General features: G+C 33.2%; 3 protein-coding genes across 25 annotated transcripts in view; 2 read left to right on the forward strand and 1 right to left on the reverse strand.

Annotated features, from left to right (window-relative positions):
- The window catches only part of tgo (Aryl hydrocarbon receptor nuclear translocator homolog tgo), a 49,667-nt gene extending 36,790 nt beyond the window's left edge, over positions 1 to 12,877 (forward strand). For 6 of the 21 annotated variants that reach the window (XM_076405978.1, XM_076405987.1, XM_076405980.1 and 3 more), the window contains 5 exons: positions 5,227 to 5,301; positions 7,469 to 7,789; positions 9,193 to 9,387; positions 9,483 to 9,782; positions 11,259 to 12,877. In XM_076405978.1, coding sequence (XP_076262093.1) covers positions 5,227 to 5,301; positions 7,469 to 7,789; positions 9,193 to 9,387; positions 9,483 to 9,782; positions 11,259 to 12,139 — 1,772 coding nt within the window. In that variant the 3' untranslated portion in view covers positions 12,140 to 12,877. The remainder of the gene's footprint in view (positions 1 to 5,226; positions 5,302 to 7,468; positions 7,790 to 9,192; positions 9,388 to 9,482; positions 9,783 to 11,258) is intronic. The other 15 variants (XM_076405982.1, XM_076405989.1, XM_076405975.1 and 12 more) reach the window with 3 other exon arrangements.
- An 887-nt stretch (positions 12,878 to 13,764) lies between these two features.
- Positions 13,765 to 20,273, forward strand: LOC143197463 (uncharacterized). The gene is made up of 7 exons (XM_076405968.1): positions 13,765 to 14,261; positions 16,586 to 16,719; positions 16,775 to 16,929; positions 17,008 to 18,068; positions 18,132 to 18,295; positions 19,197 to 19,568; positions 19,623 to 20,273. Exons 2-7 carry the CDS (start codon positions 16,602 to 16,604, stop codon positions 19,979 to 19,981), a joined length of 2,229 nt encoding a protein of 742 aa, XP_076262083.1. The 5' UTR covers positions 13,765 to 14,261; positions 16,586 to 16,601; the 3' UTR covers positions 19,982 to 20,273.
- LOC143197460 (uncharacterized) overlaps positions 19,960 to 20,786 on the reverse strand; it is a 342,542-nt gene continuing 341,715 nt past the window's right edge. For all 3 annotated transcript variants that reach the window (XM_076405965.1, XM_076405964.1, XM_076405963.1), the window contains one exon: positions 19,960 to 20,727. In XM_076405965.1, the coding sequence (XP_076262080.1) occupies positions 20,471 to 20,727 (257 nt within the window). In that variant the 3' untranslated portion in view covers positions 19,960 to 20,470. The remainder of the gene's footprint in view (positions 20,728 to 20,786) is intronic.

Below are 20,786 nucleotides of genomic sequence, written 5' to 3' on the forward strand. Positions count from 1 at the left end.
GTCGTAGAGACACCGATGATGCAGAACGTAGTGGACGTCCAAATGTGGTGAAATTGTTTCGAATGATAACATAGTAACAAGATTTTTGTATACTTCCAAAGCTTCCCAATTGTCTAGTGGCTAAATCTCCCATAGCCATGTCCCTCTTGTTCGTTAAGTTCATAGAGTAAGCTAAAGAAACATAAACTTTCTCTTGAGACACTTTATATAATAGTGTGATCAATAGTTTTGTGTTCAATAAAAAATGGCGCCATTTATAAAGAGAAACTTTTAGTACAAGTCATTAGCCAACGTTGGCTGGTCCTGATTCAGAACAAAATATTAATTAAGCGTGTGTTGAGTACAGAAATCGATAAAGAATGTGTCAGAGAAACACTTTTCAACAAAACAATTTCAAAAATCGCGACAACCAGTAACATCCATCCTATTCGCCAGATTTTGCTCCCTGTGATATTTCGCATCTAAAAAAATTCATACATCGGAGAATTTGGAATAACCACGGGGAAATTATGTTGATTGAGACGTATTTGTACTGAATTTCAAACTATAAAATCGCGTTTTTTAATAGAACGAACAGAAACTTATTGAACAACGCCGTATTTTACGTTTAGAATGATACTATTCGTATTTGCGAGAGCAAAAAAGAGTGGATATTAAATAAAGTATCCAGTACAATGTACTGAATAATGTATTCATATTTTAAAGAAGTGAATAAAGAAAAAGAAGATCGTAACATCTGCTGAAGAGGGAAAAAAAGAGACAAGGTGCACAGTAGAACAGACTGTGGCTATTTTGAAATTCACATTGCTTTTTACTGTTCCCATATACAAGATTCGCCCACGCATTCGGATGTTTTATGGTGACTGCTTGAAATAGGGCAAACTTTTTTCTCTACTAAAACAATACGTGGACACATTGGACCTTGTTCGTTCTTTTTTTATATATATATTTATATCGAATAAATGCTTTCGCGTACGCTCACTGATATTGTTCTAGTTTATTTGTTCTTATAGCGTATATTTAAGATTCGCTAACAGATACGACCTGGTGTACAGTTAAGTCAGGTTTTAATTTTGTTGTAATATTTTTTACACGTCATATAGTTTAAATATATTAGGTTGATGTAAAATTTATAGGGTAAGATACCTGTTGATTTATGTTTATTTATTCACATTCTGATCTGTCAGTCCATCTCAATTTTTACTATGGATGAAACCAAAAGATAAACAGGTTTCCTTAAATTCTGCATTACAAAGGGAATTTCGTCTTATGAATCGTTAAAAATCGCTATTGTAAAAATTTTACAGTGTATCCATGTATTTATTACTTACTTACCAACTGATTTCTGTTTCCAAAACCCAAATAACCATTTTGACACTCCTATATAAGACATTAAAGACAGTCCACTAAGAGAATTGAAAATGCCTTGACAGTTGGTTGTTCGTTGGCATTAGTGTATTATGGGTGGCCCAATTCTAAGGGTAATGCAAAACAAATTGTATAAATCATAAACATTTAGTGTTTTATGGGTCAATTCCCGATAATTTTTCGATAGAATGTATTTTGATAATCAACACGCTAGTAAATAATGAGAAAAATCAACAGATAGTCCATAAAAAAGGTGCATTCAATTATATGACCCACCTTGCACAAAAAATCCTATTGAAAAACAGCTGTGATTTTGTTACAGTTGAAATCAATTTATTTTCTATATTTAATTATGATCTATTTATTTTAAGTGACACATGGTTTATGAAATTTTACACCAACTTGATTAATTTTATTTGTTGGGGAATACATCATCTTAATAAAATGTTAAAATGAAATGTTTTATTTTGGATATCCGGAAAACTAATCGGTGTTTTTATTACTTCAACGTATTCTAGTAGTTTTTTTTATGAAGTTGTGAATTTTGTTGTAATAGAGGACTGATATATTGTTTTATTTTTGCCGTGAATGGTTAGAAAGTTATTAAGACACAGTCGCGTCCTTTTTTGTTTTTATCGAGGCAAGAAGATTGACCGTGCTGGTGGATCTTTGCGAGCGAAATCTTCAACTGGGATTAAATAATAAGGACATTAATTCTAGTTAGCGTAGCCCATTCTGTGGCCCATAACTAACGGCAGATAGCATCGCCATGCACAAGTAAGTAAATACGACCACAACTGCGTCCAAGCTAGACCTCCGTTGCTGTCGCCGATGGAGGTACCAGAGGTGGTTCTTCGGTTTTTTTTCCAGCAGACGATGAGCTTTACCGGTTGTTGGTATCTCGCGGTACCACCGATACATTACAGACATACCATTGTCGCTTTTATAATACGGGGCTTCTGCATTTATTTACTATTTTCGATTTATCGCCGTTTTAATACATTTATTTTAATCAGTTTTGTCGTTCGGTAAGGTATAGCTCTATTAGATATTTCCATGAACGTTTTTAAAGATTTAATTAGAACTGCCAACGCTTATAAGTATATTTACAACTTTTAATCTTCATATCGAGTTTTGGGATTGGAATTGCAGCATCAGTTCCGTGTAGGACTAGCCTAGAACAATAAAATACAAATCACTGGTTGCATATCTACAGGATTAGTTCCATTTCTTTTCGAATTCGTTTTGGTTAAAGGCTTTGTCGAGTGAAATACTAGCTAACTCGCCGTGATATATGTAGCTGATGCTTTAATTATTTAATCTGATTACCATTTAGCAATAAGCTCTGTTCCGAACATTTATACAGTATTAAATTTAAAAAAAAGAACAACCGGATAGGCAAAACAATATAATATCAGATAATGCTCAATTTCATTCGACAAAGCAAACAGAGTTTGGACAACAAAATCCACATATTCACGTGTTTACCCATTAATGAATTGTATCAATAAAAGGGGTAAAATATACAATCGAAAAAACAGAGTGCTTAATAATTATCGCGCGTTTGTAAATATCCTGGAATTATCCTGTATATTTGTGGTGTATTTTTCACTGCAATTTTTCTGTCTTAGTTTGTTGAATCGAGCGTATATGTAGGATATTATTTTTAGTTTTTTTCTTTTATACTGTGGTCATTTAAATAACATTCTTAGCTTCCATTATGAAGTTCTATGACTTGATACCGTCTATCCAAAGTTATTTTGTATATACGTCATCTAAATTTGTGACGTCAAAACGTCGCAATGTTGCCGTATCATCTCTGACTTTTAGTTCAGTTTGGCTTTGACATACAACAAAATTCTCTAAATCTAAATAAAATATTGAAACAAAAATGTTATCTAATAAACTTTTAAAAATAGTATTCTTTTAAAAGCAATGTCTGGAAGTTTCATTAGACCTCTTCGATACTTTTCAGACTAACAGTTTCCTTTGAAATAATTGTATTAAATTATGTTTTTATTGAAAAATTGCCCAGTTTTCATACATTTCATATAGTTAATTTCTGATAGAGCTAACATCAAGCTGATCGTTTTCATTATTTGAGATATTTCAGTGACCGTGTAACTCTAACGAATTTTACTGGTAAAAGGTGGGCTCCATTATCTCGTTCTTGTCTAAAGGCACTGATTAGAGACAGAATCTGTTCTGTCTGGCTTCGGAATTTTCAGTCAGAGTAATAATAAGCAGCGATTTGAAATGTAATAACGTTTGCCGGTTTATAATCTTTTATCACTATTGTTTTGAACAATTTTATATGCGTTTGACAACCGGACGACTTTGACAGGCTAGTTCGGTTACACGTTCGTACTTATCAGACAGCATCATGACTCTTTTTAACTAGAATAAAATGAAAAGGAAAATATTGTCTGATTCTAAAACAAATTTACATTTTCTGACGTCTGTACAAATAACTTTGGATAGACTATAGGATTAAGTTTCTTATAAAATAAGTTGAATTCTGATCAAGTCATCAATATCTTATTCTAAAGGATATATAGATATTGTTTCGTATTAAGAACTATAATACACCTAATACAGTTCTATTTGTTCGTTTATCTGCTTAATAAATTAGGTCATGGTATGTTCATATGTATTTATAAATAATTTCTTGTTTATTCTGGGCTAACGTCAATAAAAACCGACTAGGTTTTTATCTTAGTTTTTTAACGTCCATGTAAGAGACTAATTGTATGTGTATTTTTTCCTCCATGCCGTACACGAATTTTTACTTCATGTTCAAGTTGATAACGTTAAACGATCCATAAAATACAAAGTTGGTGCAATTACATTTCGAAAATTCTGCCGTAAAATTTTGCTACGTTTTATCGCTATAATATTATGGACACTCTACCGATAAGTAGTTAAGAAAATGGGACTTCCATTATTTATGGAGTTTTCCATCTTTGTCCCGCGTTTTAATTTGTCTTAACCCATTCGGGTTATATCGTTATCGTAATTTTATTATATAGGGTGAGCTATCTATTTTTTTATCATCTTGTTTCAAGACTTCTTGTTTGAAAACTTATTAATTTTAGTTGTTTAACCTAATTTTGATGGATGGTACGATACATTGTACTATTATATTGGAGCAAAAGTTGAAAAAATATCTATTAGTTTAGATAACCTTTAAGATTCAACATGGGTGCAAGTGGTTAAATTGTTTAAAAATAAATCATCAGATGGCTCATTATATATAACAACATTATCGCATAAAACTTTATTGCAGACAATATTTTCGATTGATTTCATTTAGTGAAATCACTAAAAACACAACGTACAATTTGTCCAAGAGATGTGACCAGTTTAATTAATACACGTAAAAAATCAAAAAAATATTGTTTTTCATGTATTGTTTAACGCATATCAGTTTTATTATTTCAAATATAGTACTGTTTTTATACTAGTTGTGTTAGGTATTCGTAAATAATACCCGTATAGATTTTTATTGTCTCCATTGTTTATATTTTTGTGAAGGTGGTTTTTTTTGTACCGTATTGAAACTATTTAGTGATTATTGGTTATAATTGTGTTGGTATGTCTTGTTAGAGGGGTTGTAATTTGCCGTTTAATTATTGAAAAGGTGAAAGAATGCTGGTCATACTCTTGTTGCACAGACTGTATCGTCATCTGACCTCGTTATTGGTCAATTTTTAGAAAATGAACTTGTTGAAGTCACGATTTTGGCATTTTTACCGTTCATACGATTTTATTCCATTCGATAAAAGCGCAGGTAGAATTTTCATTTAATCCAAGATTGATTGTGACAATACTAAAAATGTTTTGTGTATCCCCTTGCAGAGGAGGAGTTATCCCGTGATAGGGCATCCGTGGACGAAACAACCATTGGTGGAAAAGCCTACCTGCGCACAAACGGTAAAGTGCAGACTTCAGTCTTGCTTGTCTTGTTATTTTCATAGCTACTTCAGTGCAGATTCTTTTAATAACAATATTGGAATCATTTTATAGTACTTTGTTGACTTGAATAACTGTTATTGAACATTTTATTCGATATTTAACTTTTATTCATTTATAATTACCTCGTTTATTATAACAGTTACTCAAGTTTCATCTAGTATATATATAAATGTTTGTCCTCGTCGTTTTTTAACTAATTTTTTTTAAATACAGTGGTAGAATTAACAAGTATGGACGTTTTGATTAATAACAACATTGTTCTGTTATTCGATTTCGAATTTTCTGAATATAGAACCTTGTATTTTCTGTTAGTGGCTGAAATGCAAGTATAATATGCCATGGGAGGTCGAATTATTTGTTTTAAACTAATACCATTTTGTAATTATTTTAAATATAAACGCTTCGTTTAAATAGGGAGTATTTGCTTAATTGTGGAAATTATTCCGAACTAGAATATTGGATTGGTGTGTTTACTGTGCGAAACGTGTATCCATACTTTTATGTGTACCACTGGAGAAATAATCTGGAATTATATTTGGTTTTTAATAAGGTATATCACACAAAAAATAGTTGTTTTAGAATGCTAAGTGTAAAATCACAAAAAACTCAAGTAAATTTAGTCTGGAACCAAATATTTGTTTTTATTTGAAACACAAAGTTTGATTAGTTTCATTTTTAGAGTTCATATTGCCCCTAGTATCTAAAATACATCATGGAGCGTAGTTTAAAGGATGTAGGATTTTGAATAACATTCTTACTCTAAATTCGTAAAGTTTCGTTTACACTTCTGCCATCTTGTCTCAAATGATTATTAACTCTATTTAAAGTTCTACCACACTATAGAACATCAGTAACACATTGTGGCTTTATATGTCATTCAGTGAACTGTCAGTTGCCAAAGTGATTTTTTTGTTAACAACACATCAAATTTTGCGTACATTTTAAGACACCCTTTATAAATTAAACGAATGTATAGTCTATTCAAAGTTTTTTGTACATACGTCATCAAGATGTTTAATGTATTGCCTACCGAAATTTTTAAATTTGTGTCAGAATCAGACAACATTGTCATTCTCATTTTATTCTAGTTAAAAAGAGACACAATGCTGTCTGATTAGTTCGAACGCGTAAACGAATGAGCCTGTCAAAGTCGACCTGTTGTCAGATGTATGCAAAATTATTGAAATGAATAGTGATAAGAGGTTATAAATTTAACTTATAAACTATTGTGGCTGTATAATTAACTGTGGTTTTTAGATGTACTATGATGTTAAAATAAATTATATTTGATCACATTTTTATTCAATTATTTTATTTAGATTAAATTTTTGTTGTATGTCAAAGCCAAACTGAAGTAAAACTCGGAGTTGATGTGGCAACATTGCGACGTTTTGATGTCACAAATTTAAATGACGTATATACAAAATAACTTTGAACAGGCTATATGTTGTTTTTTGTGTGGTAGTTGAAAAAAATCAAGTATATTTCCTGAAAATATGATATATTGAAGGTGAAAAACGCTGATAATTATAGTTCGATATAGCGGCTTTTCGCAGTTTATAATAACTGTTTCTTCTCGTAAGTTTTAAGTTACAGACATCATAAATATGCTTAAATTGCATGGCCGAACAGATAAAAGCTAAAATTCCCCTAATTTTTGTTTTGTTTTATAAAGAAAATCTAATATTAATAATTATTCTTGCATGGTTTACTGATATCTTCGGTCTACAGACGCTGTTAGAGAGGCAAATGTGTCTTATCTAACGCCTTTTTACCTCCACCGAGTTTTAACGGTTAAAAGTGATAAAAATGTTTACGGTACTTAAAAAAATAGTGGCGCCTTACTATTATTATGCAAAAACTGTCTAATAATAAAGAAACGGTATACAAAGAAAGACAACGCGAGGTTCTTGTTAGTTCATTTTTATGCATAGTGCGTTTTGCATATCCGATAGGGTCTTCTAAGAACGTCAATAAAATTTTTTATTCAAAATGTACCTGTTCGAAATACTAAAACGATATGTGTTGACTAATTGTCGAGAACTTTTCACCATTACGTTTCGACTTCATCCAGACAAATATCTCGTCTTATGACACCATCAGCACTGTATTTATTTGATTTCAGGCACTGGAAACACGAGTACTGACGGTACCTACAAGCCATCGTTTCTTACCGACCAAGAATTAAAACATTTGATCTTGGAAGCAGCGGATGGATTTCTTTTTGTTGTTAGCTGTGATACTGGCAGAGTTATTTACGTGTCAGATTCCGTTGCCCCTGTATTGAACTATTCCCAAAGTGATTGGTACGGTTCTTGTATCTACGATAACATACATCCGGAGGATGTTGAGAAAGTTAGGGAACAGTTATCGACGCAGGAACCTCAGAATACCGGCAGGATATTGGATTTAAAGACGGGAACGGTCAAAAAGGAAGGACACCAATGTAAGTAGACGTATTTGCTACGTGAAAAGTAATCCACGTTTATGTAACACTACTCCTAAGTTCCTAATGCAGTTAGGCTTGCGATTTTTTTTATTTATTATAGCGTATATATCTTGTAAATCAACACTAATAAGCTATTTGTTTTTATTCTAATTTACTACGGTTTTAAAATTACAAAGTACTTATTCTAGGATATATTACACTTTGGGCTTAACAACTATGTCACTATTTTTGATGTATCCTGACGTTTACTTATAATACCACCAAGCTAAATCAAATGATTTTATTCTCTTTAATGTTCTGACTAAGCCATCATTATCTGGAAGCTGGAGAACCTCAATATTAATGTGTTGGTGGAGCTTCTGTTCAAGTCTTTGAACATAGTCCTTGTTGATAATGCTATTGACAGTGTCTTGTTCAGTTTTCTTCATGAAGCATCAACAATGCTTTGTATGATATTCCTATTACTTATGGCTGGTACAACTCTAGAGTTGAACACCATCACTCTGGTTTTAAGACTTATTGGTGAAGTAAAAGTGTATTATATGCTGACAGGGCTAAATATGTACCCAATAACCAGTAATTTTTTTCTACTCGTGCTGGATTTAAGTTGGCGACATATTGGTTGTATTTTCCTTAAGTCATAATAGGCATCTTTAATATTTTTAAGTCTCCTTTTATCTGGACTGGACCTACTGTTTAACGTGGACTCCGAACCACGGTCCTCGGCATTAAACCTACCAACTGACTAGTAGCCAACTTAGAGACCATCCCAGAAGGCATCCGGCCTTACCCAGCCTGGTTACTGGCTTGACTGGGATGGTTATTTCTTGTCGGATTTTCTACTCCTAAAGGCACTTATAATTGCAATCACAAACATAAAGTACATCCATGCCCCAGCAGAATTCCACGATTCGAACCTGCGATTATCGCAACAGTAGGAGGATCGGCGTGTCGCCTTGACCACTGCACCAACGAAGCCGACAGACATCTTCTTGTTTGAATCTGAAATATGGACCAGTTTAAAGCGTTTGAATATTAGCCAGGGAATTTTAATCTTGTGCTTTAAAGCCTCATGCCAAACTTTATCGAAAGCTTGAGCAACATCTACGTCAACAATAATAAAAAGAAGACTCTACGTTAGGAAAAAGTGACTTGACACAATACATAACTTAGGCCTTGACTATTTCTAGACTATTCTTGAATTTAATCCATCAAATATAAAATCGACGTCCACCATAATGTTGTTTAACTTTTTGCAGAATAAGCTATTCATTCGGATTTGAAAAAATCTGGAAAAGACATTTTTGGAAACACTGTAAGACGTGTTACGAATTACTTTTTCACGTAGCTTGTTATTGTATGGTCGTCGATCAAATTCTATGTTGTGCCGTTTATTTCAGCTTCAATGAGGTTATGTATGGGTTCGAGACGAGGATTTATATGCCGTATGAAAATCGGGAACCTGTCACCGGAAAGCATGGGAGTTGGTCACCTGAATAGGTTGAAACAAAGGAACAGTCTAGGACCTAGTCGAGACGGTCAGAACTACGCCGTGGTTCACTGTACAGGGTACATAAAAAATTGGCCACCAACAGGTATGTATGTGCGGATATTTTAATATGAAAATAGCCCCCTGTCTTTTTCATATCAAATTATTCTTTTGCTATATATTAAATCCAAGAAATATCAGATATGTTCACAGGTGTCCAGATGGAAAGGCAAGCGGATGACGATATGCATTCAGCACATTGCTGCCTCGTAGCGATCGGTCGGCTTCAAGTTACATCCACACCAAACACCAGCGACATGTCCGGATCCAATAGCAACGCAGAATTCATTTCGCGTCATTCTACCGATGGAAAATTCACTTTCGTCGATCAAAGGGTGATGGGACTACTCGGCTACTCACCGCCCGAACTATTGGGCAAAAGTTGTTTCGATTTATTCCATCCGGAAGATCAGACTCACATGAAGGACAGCTTCGAACAAGGTGCGTCGCTACGACGATTTGCGTCAGATTTTTCAACAAATAATTGTAACAAATCATGCATATTTATTTTTAAAACTGATTTAATATTCGCATAGTCACGTACGTGCGACGAAGATTAACATTTACTATTTTATTATTTTCAACAGTTTGTTTGGTATTTAAGATAACCAATTGTTTAGAAGAGATAAGACGATAAACGCGACTTAAATATGAAAGTTGCTTTTTTCTCTCTCTTTGTAATAGCTCGACAACAGATCTATTAAAAAATATTACCTACCACAGGCGTTCCTCAATTCTTCATTGGTAGCGATCTATCATTCTGTCTGTTGATGCTACATTATAACTGTAAAAAAATATTTGATCATAGAACAGACCTACTCATCATAAAACATAAATGATTATCCTGTAGGCACTGGAGTTTATAGATGAAATCAACGATACGCATTAAAAACTTTGTTGAACCAAAATTGTTGGCTAAAATTTTAATTTTCTTATACTCAACAAATCAGCAATGTATTTAATTGATAATATGACTCGTAAATATTAAAAACTTCTTATAGAGTGTATCATTGAATTGCAGTTATTCTCAATCAAATTAAATCAAATCAATTTTTAGCATTTTTATTATTTTCATCAAGTATTAGTTACCTTCAAACTAATGCTGATTCGAGGACGACCCTAATTTCTAACCCTAGGTCGACATTTAGTGCAAGAATGCAAAAAAAATCCAGTGTACACCTGCATAAGATTCAAAAGATTCCGAATGCAGCTATATTGAAAGATTTTAAACCTTTTTATTATTTTTCTCCAATGTAAACAAATCTTGTTCAGTTTGTCACGATTTTCGAATAGATATTTCAGTAGTATCATTAAAAAGAAACCCACAAATAATCAAGCTTTAACATCAAAAATATCTTTTAATTACCATTATAACTATAGTCCTTCGATAAAACAGGCAATGAACCTCATAGATGATATTGATGATGATATTGCTAAATGCAGTTTCTAAAAATGTAAAATTCGTTTTAAATTCGAAGCGGATCTAATTTACCCTGGTTAAAAAGAGACTTTTAACCGAATCAGTCTATAGAATGAAATTTGTGTTGGTAGTGGTCAATTTTGTTCAAATTTTGTGCATTGGCTGTTTTATTGGATAGACATTTTTATTGTCAATGGAAACATGAAATTTGAGGAAAAAGAAACCGTAAATTAAAGAGGAACAAACCGAAGAGCATTTTGAAATTTTTTTCTAAGTTTAGTTTCAATGTCAAAAAGCATAGAATTATGATCCTCGCAGTATTGATTGGATTTGGCCCCCAGTGATTTTTAAAACTTAAAAAGAGACATTTAGTAGCCATCGGTACATATCGAACAAAATCTAAGACCTTAAAAGTATATAGAGCTGAATAATATTAAGCAAAATTAATAAAATGGTTATGAAATTTATTAAAATGCACTTTTTGTCTTTTGTTCCAGTTCTGAAGCTGAAAGGCCAAGTGCTATCGGTAATGTATCGCTTCAGGGCGAAAAATCGAGAGTGGGTGTGGTTGCGGACGAGCGCCTTTTCATTTCTAAACCCTTACACTGATGAAGTGGAATACATTGTTTGTACGAATACCACGGCTAAATCACTACACTCCAGTGGCGACAATAGTACAGAAGCGCCGGAACAAGTGGGTTATCAACAGCCAGGTTTAGACTACAGTCTTCAGCGACGCGAGGCTGGTTTATATTCGCATATGATACCCTCGACCCATTTGCAAGGGGATTATCTCCCTATGTCTTCCTCATCTGGTTGCAACGAACGCCAAGATGAACGATTCCCTCGCTTAATGACTGATCCACAACAGACACAGCAACGGCCAGGAAGCGGGCAAAACGTGTATAGCAGCTATGAACCCACACAATCACCTATCCAGTACGGGTCACCCTCACAAACACCAGCAACCTCTGGAGGCGCCGCGGTTTTAGCGCGATTAGGAAAAGGTAGTACCACCAGTCCAACTCCTGCAGCTGCCGCATGGAGCCTGCGTCAAACTCAACCACAACCGCAACCTGCACCCGATGGTTATCAGTATGGCCAACCGAGCCCGCGTTCCCCCGGCCCCACGTACACTCAATTAAGCGGTGGTGGACGAGCAGCATCAGCAGGGGCCCCGGCTCCGGGTCCCGCGACGTACCAATGGGCCAGTTGGCAAGGTACACCTCAAACGTCTGAAGCCGGACCAGGATCGGGTAGTTCGGGACCGCCGACACAGCCTCAACCTCACGAACTGTCCGATATGCTTCAGATGTTAGATGGGGGCGGCGCCGCCTCGTTTGGGGACTTGAACATGTTCGATGCAACGTTCGAATAACTTTTTAAAGAAAAAAAGACGACTATATTGTAATTTAATGATATCATACTGTTTAAGGGTTTCAATTGATCGGAAAAGAACGTTTGTGCTTAGTTTAATTAAAGTGAACATTTGAGAGAATCAAGAAATGCGAGACTTGTTTGTAAGTGTTGTGGCGTCCAGGATGTTGTATATTTACCATAAGAGCATGTTGCTATACACATTACTCTTATTGTCAAGTAGTCACTATACTCAGTTAATTTATATGACAGCGATTGTAAAAACCATTTAATTTTTTTTTTACATAATTATTTTTTACTTAATAAAATGTAACGTTAGAGATTTAAATATAGTGAAATGAGTCGCCTCACGTCTCGTTTTCTTACAAATTCTTTCAATTAATTGAAACGAAAAAAAACATATCGCTACGTTATTTTTCATTAGTTTAACCAACAACGAGAACAAAGCGAAGAAGTGACGCATTTCACCTCTATATAAAGATAATGTTTAGTTAATTTTTTATAAACACCTTGTGCTTTGCAGTGTGGTGAAATCTATTATTATACAAACTTATGTAAAGTACAAAGATCTTATTTTAATGCATAACAAAAAAAATTATGAATTTTAAACTATCGATATTTTTGTAGAATTTTTGTTTTATATATTGTGTTTGTATAAATTATACATTGATTCATTTATTTTGTTCGAGAACAAACTTATAGCTAAGATTTTAAAAAGTCAATAAATGATTACAAAATCCTTCCCTTATTTTTTTTTTTCTAATCAACTTATTAACTCTATTTTAAATCACGATTGGCGGTAGTTGGAATGAATGCCCGTACCTGGCGCATTCGCCAATTCAAGAAATAAATCTAATTACGTTTGGAATTCCATTTAATATTTACATTGCTTCCTGTTATTGAGCTAACCATGACAATACGTCATATTACAATAAGAACGAAAAAAGATGCCATGTATATTGTGCTGAGTAAGTTAAAACGCCTTTTAAAATGAGCAAGTGAAAATAACGATATACAACCGGTTATGTTGGAGTGTGCCGGTTTGGGGTTTATAAAAAAGCTGTTTAGCAAGAGCATCATGAACTTGTACAAAAACGAAAACGGAGAATTTTGACAACTAAAACATACATACTTTTAATCTGTTCTATATCTCTCGTTAGGAAACCGTTCACATTAACATAAAACTGTATCAATACATCTGTACTAATCTTATTTTGAGTTCTTCCGCTTATTTTTTTACGTATGATCAATCGAGTTATTATGCATAAACCAGTTTCCAAGAATACCTATAAAATATATCTAACTTATTTCATATGGGATGCAAAGAAACTGTAAACCACTCTCTTAAAACATCCTAAATTTCGTATTAGGTAATCTTACCTTGCCGTTATACAACGATTTCTGTATCAAAATCTTCTGTTCCGGGGATTCTTATTTTTTTTCTGTTAAGCTTTAAAGAAGGTAGTGTACCTATTTTTATTTACAGTGATATTTATAGTATTTTTTATTTATCATAAAAAGTATTAATATATAAAGAAGTGATAAAGGTACGTGTTCATTAAAGGAAGATATAATTGATGTTATTGTTCTGTTATCTGAGCTTTTTATAGAATCATAACAAATTCTATATTACCAATCAATAAACTCTTCTTGAAAGCATGTTTCCTGAATAATCTCGGTGATTTAGTGCAATTTTCTAGTGATGTTATTTGATGCGTGTGGATAATTAGAGAAATAAATGTGGATTTGTTGAAAAAAAAAACAAGCGCGAGTCATCACAATTGAATAGTAAAGGTGTGTCGGATGAAAAAGTCGACACAAAAGAGTATTTCGACAGCGACGATATCCACCATCAAATTGTCGAACATTGATAGAAATGTTTAAAACAATTTAATGTGCAAACAAGGTAAATAAACAGTGACCAATGCTCGTTAGTAATTACCTGATAAATTGAAAAATATTCCCCCGTACTGTCCGTCGTGTGCTGAGCCTAAACAGAAATTAGATTGTCGGTGATACTTAACCGCTTAGTTCAGTGGACCATCTTGCGATTCGTTTTTACACAACACTTTTTCAACGACATCAACATCGCTGATAACTCTTCACTTCTTTTTTACTTTAAGGTAAGCATTTCACTTTTTTATTATCGGGTATTAATTCGAAACTTACGGTTTCGGTAATTAATATCTGCATTCAAGGTTCGAAAATGATTTTCACCAAAAGTGTAGTGATCAATTCCTTATTATAGAAACAAATAATTAACATTTGTTATTCAATTATGAATCGGTTGAAATTATACTTATTTTTATGTTTATTTGTATATTATTACTATTATATATAACATATTTTATTGGTATTATCATTCAGTAAATTTTATTTTCATAGTTATTGTTATTATATGCAATCAAACATCAATGCAAATTGTTTAAACTTCACCTTTAATACTGCAGTGCATCGTACGAGAACGATTTTATTTAAAACTATTATTTTTAATGATTGAAATTATGACGAAATGCCATTTTTATGTTTGCGATATCAAATTTGGTTTAACTATCATTATCTGAGTACTTTTAATATTCAGTAATGACTGGGTAATGGTAATTTTGTTTGAGATACCATTACGAATATCATCGTTAGGAGACTTTCTTTTGCCAAAAAAAAAACGGGCTAATAATTATTAAAACAAATATTTGACGTTGAAACGTTTTAGTTAAATATATAAATTTCCGTTTCGTTAAGTCAACCAGACGTAAGAACAAGAGAAAATGATCTTTTCATAGTTAACTTTCCAAAAAGTTGATTTGTATAATACGCGACGTTGTTGACTTCAATAAAATTACAAATGATGTTGAAATAATACTTCATACAGTGTATACAAAGCAGTTCAATAATATTAACGCTTACTAAAAGTCATTAGGGAACCTTGAAATATTCAATTAAATATTTGATTCTTCTTCCAGTGGTAAACTGCTGTTTATGTATGTCAAATACTTTAGCTGTGCGTATAATCTATTCAAATATATTTTCTATTATATAAATGGTGATTTTAATTAAACATTTCAAAAAACATTGTTCATTGTATATTCAGGATAGTTTTTCAAAACTTGTTGTCATTGTCAAATGTGACAGGACAGAATAAAAAGTACTCTATATTTTGTGAATGACAGTTAATTCTGTTCTTAAAAAAGGACACTGTATACAATGGTTCTTGCAAAAGACGTTGCACTATTGAAATGAGGTTTAAACAATTTCTATTTACATCAAATTACGTGTTTCGATTAAGTACGGACATTTTAATGGAAATTCGAATATTGAAATTTATGATTGTAATTTTAAGGATGCGAAAAATTATCGTATATTTTTTGCAGAATGAACAAAACTGTATTAATTAAAAGCTTTCTATCCAAGTAGGATGCATCTAAACGAATAAATATAGTAACATAAAAAGTTGTTTATATCAGGTTGTCGTAATCAGGAAGAACCTATGGGTTTTTTTTCCATACGTTAACATTCATCGGCGATTGAAGAATATATGTTTTTAATTTCGCAATCCTTATAGCCTAGAAATAAAGGTTCTCATCTCATATAAACGAATATGAAACGTGCCCATCAAATATTGTATTTGTTAATTGAAATTCCTCGCTTAAAAAATGGAAAATGCGAAATTCTCACAATTTAGCACTAATGTTATAATTGGTTCTAGCTGAAAACATACGAATCATAATAGAATACATTCTCGCACATTAAATCTCATCCTTAAATCGGTGGTATTTTCGATAAAAACATTTGATTTATTAATAAATGAAAATGTATACTGAAGGATACTAATTTGTCTAATACTAATGGTTCGGGTTGTCGGTTCTTCTGATTTCGATTGATATAAATGAAGAGTAACGAAATAATGTTGTTCAGGATTGTTATGGGTTTTCCCAATGTTAATGTCTATCACAGCGAAGACTTCCATAAGAATATTCTTTAATTGGACATTCTATCTTGCTTGTTAGACTTTATTATTCTTTATTTATTAAACCTGTAGCTACAGTTTGTATGCTAATTTTAGCGTTTTATATATATATATATATATATATATATATATATATATATATATATATATATATATATATAATATGGATCTTTGTATTAACTGTAATATCTACAGGGTATGACATTTTAATAACGGCATTATTACATTTAAGCATAGAAAAATATTTTTTTTGCTCGTCAAAGCTTTTGTAAAATGTTTGGTGAAACATCATTAATGAGCCTGATCGCCAGCCGGCCTTCCCTACTATTACGATTAATTCTGTACGTGTTGTTCGCCCAATTTTTCGAATGTTTTGGAATTTGAATTCACCAACTATGTAATCGTCTTTGATGTTTACGTTAATGATGATTGTCCAAATTGAGGTCGTTCCATTATAATTATCGTTTGGTTTTTATTTTGCAGATTTAATGGAATATTGATGCAACAGAAAAGGACCATGAATAAATACGCGAAATTGTTTTTTCATCGGATTTTAAATGATTTTAAGCAGAAGGAACTTCTGCCGTTGAAATTGTTATTTTTTATGCATTCATCTAGTAAGTATCATCATGTTACCACATGATGTGAAGTTTACTATAAATTATTTTCTAGCAATATTGGTTTTGTATCCTTATTTGACTATTCATATGCGTGAGTTGGGCATAAATGTGGAGGAAACTGCTATAATGTCGGCTGTAACACCCGTAGTTGCTATTCTGATGCCCCCAGTTGCTGGAATGATAGCAGATAAGATAGGAAATTTTAGAGTAAGGATCCTGAATATTAAAATTAAAGAGTTTCTCATCTTTTGGTTCATGTTGATTGATTCTTATCTTTGTTTTTAGATATTGCTTTCCTTATTTTCCATCATTGGCGGTGGGTCCGCTTTATTGTTACTTCTCGTGCCTGTCGGAAGAATTACTGTTACTTTTCCCCGTGATGTCGTCCTCGGTCTCAGTTGTTCCCCAGATCAAAATTTACTGCTGTCCCTTAACCAGGATTACCCGTGTGATCCTGTAACAACGAACACAGGCGATTTGTTTGACTCCATGTTGAAAATAGAATCTTGCGGTATCGCTTGTCATGCGATTTTGGATGAAAATTATACGAACGTCGTATTAAAAACGCGTCAGTACAGTATTCAAATGCATGACCTAAATGACAACTCCACTTTCACGCATTCTTACACGCCAGAGAAAGAGGATTTTTTCGTTCGAGAAATAATATCGAATACAAGAAATCACAAAGTGTTTAAAAACAATGAACGGTATCTGACATCGGTTAGGAAACTGTCAAAAAATGTGATATATTTCCCCACTCAAAGTTTCTACACGTTGGATTGTAGTAGTGATAATGAAACTGATTGTATGATGACTTTAGGAGAACATAAATCGGATCTTCAAAGCGCTAAACCTTTTAAAGCTCGGTTAGAGTTGGATGAGATATCGCACGATGATTTTGAGGAAAATAGACGTACATATTTTGTAAATAGAATCGACAACAAGTCGGTTGAATGTTCATTGGATAACTCAATACAAGATAAACACATTATCGTGACTATACCTACAAACCTCTCGACTTTTCGACATTTTGATTTGGGTAGTTGCTCGCAAAGATGCCTCCTCACTAGCCCCAGGAAGCAAATTTGCTCCAATCCCAAAAAAACCATCGCAATGGACATGAATCTGACGTTTTGGTCGTATATGTTAGTGCGTGTTTTTGTTGGGATGGTCAGTGGAACGTCTTTCGCCATGTTTGAAGGTGCTGTCATCGCTATCCTACGGGAACATAAAGCTGATTATGGTTTACAAAGAATCTATGCCACCATTGGAGGCATGATCAGTTCTCCATTATCCGGATGGATGATTGATTTTGCCAGTAAAGGAAAAGGGTATACTGATTTCAGGTACTTTCTAGTTCAAGGTTAAAACCCTGACATTGAAACTAATTTATTCACTTTTATTTTTAGACCAATATTCTTCTTATATGCTGGTTTAAAAGTTGTCAGTGGAATTTTGATGTTATTTATTAATCTAGAATTTAAAAAATCCGCTAAAAGTGTTGTTACTGACGTCTTAACAGTTCTGAGAAAATTGGAATTAATAACTTTATTTATATCATGTCTCATTCTTGGTAAGTAGCCCTTTCATTTAGTACATGAAAAAGTAATCCATGTTTTTGTTCTCTTTCTATTAATTTTTTTGTTTAAAGCATAATTTTTACAAGTTTGAAAGACTGATAATGATTCGACTGATGAAAATTTAATTACAGTGGCATTAGTGTGTCTGGGGAATGGATAGATAGTATGATCGTATATTTAGAGATTTTGGAGACTCCTTTACAATTGTATGTTTTGATTATTATAGTTTACCATATCCATCGTGCGATTTAAATATTTCTGGTCCGAACAATGGGTAGAGCATGATTACATGTCTAGAGACTTTAGAGTCTCGTTAAGGAATTACAAGCTTTGGATGCAATGAATTTTCCATGTCCATCATATAGTCCATATCTTGCGCTATGCGACTACTAGGAAGTCTTGACAATGGATAAAGCATGTCTAGAGACTTTAGAGACTCGTTAATGAATTACAAGCCTTGGATGGGCGAATTTACCATACCCATCTTATAGTCCAAACCTTGATCTATGCGACTACTAGGAAATCTGGACAATGGATAAAGCGTGTCTAGAGACGTTAGAGACTCGTTAATGAATTACAAGCTTTGGATGGGAGAATTTACCATATCCATCTTATAGTCCAAACCTTGCTCTATGCGACTACTAGGAAGTCTGGGCAATGGATAAAGCGTGTCTAGAGACTTTAGAGACTCGTTAACGAATTACAAGCCTTGGATGGAAGAATTTACCCTATCCATCATATAGTCCAAACATTTCACCATGTGATTATTATTAATTTTGCCTTGAACCTTTTGGATGACAAACCACATATTAAATGCTTAAAAACGTGGGTTACTGTTTCATACCTATTTTAATTTTTTCTAGCCAATTAATTAATTAATCAATATATTTTAAGGTTGTGCATGGGGATTCATCGAGAGTTTCCTCTTTTGGCTGTTAGAGGATTTGGGGGGATCTAAATCCTTGATGGGTTTGACTATTACGATTGGGGGAGTTGTTGGAATACCATTGTTAGTGATGTCAGGACCGATTATAAAAAAAGTTGGACACGCCAACGTTATTTTTGTTGGATTTATTTTTTACGCTATAAGACTCCTGGGGTATTCTTTAATTTACAATCCCTGGTTGTGTTTGATATTCGAAGCCATGGAAAGTATCACGTTTGGGTTAAGTTTTACCGCGGCTGTTACTTATGCCGCTAAATTATCAACGGTCACCACTGACACAAGTATTCAAGGATTACTTGGAGGAATTTACTATGGAGTTGGTAGGTAATATTTTTATTTCATGTACTTGTAATACTGAACTTTACACATTCTAGGTAAAGGAGTGGGGAGTTTGGTCGGTGGATACTTAATCAAACCAATCGGCATTCGCCACACTTTCCAAGTATTCTCCATTCTAACCTTAATCATAGGCATTGTTTATTTTGCTTTCTACCACCTTTATATCAAGAAACGTCCATCAGAGGGTGTCGATATTACCAGAAAAGATTCCATACCTCCACCTGGTACTTTCACCGATGTCGATTTAAAAAGTGACCTCCACATTAATGGTGAAGCTCACGAAGTGCCACCGGCTGTTTATGAAGACGCGATGTGCAACCCAGCGTATGAAGCGAGCGAAGACGAATTAGGACAAGAGGAAAATAACGACAATAAACTTGGGCAAATGGCATAATATTTAATTACACGATAAGGTCAATTCTCTTTTTTTTTAATGAAGTTCCTCAAACTTTCAGTATTTGAGACAATCAGAAATATGTCCTTGACTTGATGAATTTATTTATTGCTTATGAATAAATAGTTTATTATGGCTCTTTTATAATTAATAAACTTAAACATCATCTCAACACAATAGGCTACATTAGTCTTAAAATAATAGATAACAAACATTGTTTTTGTTTTATTACATGCTGTTTGTGTGCTTGTATCTGTGATATAATTAAAATAAAGCACATTTATTTCTTTATGTTCTTTTTGTTTCCTTAACTTTTTTGTTTTTATATGAGGAAAAAGATACGGACGAAATATATATACAGGGTGGTTTCTTTTCGACACTAAAACGTTTAGGGTGTCTACTATGCTAGTATATAAATAATAGTAATGATAATAAGCAACTAATTGTAGACCTTAATAAAGAATCATTGTTCGTGTCGTTTAGAACATGTTACGTGGTTTTCTGACAATTTTTTTCATCACTAGCATCGCTGCATTCAATAAATCCATTGCATAATCGAGTTTCCGGAAGACATTCACCTAGAGGACATCTATGACCCGAACAGGAAGTCGATATTTTGGTTATATTTTTTAATCGTGAGTCATCACCGTGTACGTAGAAATTAATCCAGTCTATGTAGTTGATAACCTTAGTGTACACACCTGGTCTGTTTGCCCTAGCACAACCATAACCATTGCTTGTTATACCTAGAATGATTCAATATAATAAATCAATTTATTGAGCGTGAAAAGGAAACTAAGGATAT

The sequence above is a fragment of the Rhynchophorus ferrugineus genome, unplaced genomic scaffold, assembly GCF_030347505.1.
Source record: "Rhynchophorus ferrugineus isolate W39M unplaced genomic scaffold, kcgeb_rfMv2 rfM5, whole genome shotgun sequence".
In the NCBI taxonomy this organism is placed as follows: Eukaryota; Metazoa; Arthropoda; class Insecta; order Coleoptera; family Curculionidae; genus Rhynchophorus; species Rhynchophorus ferrugineus.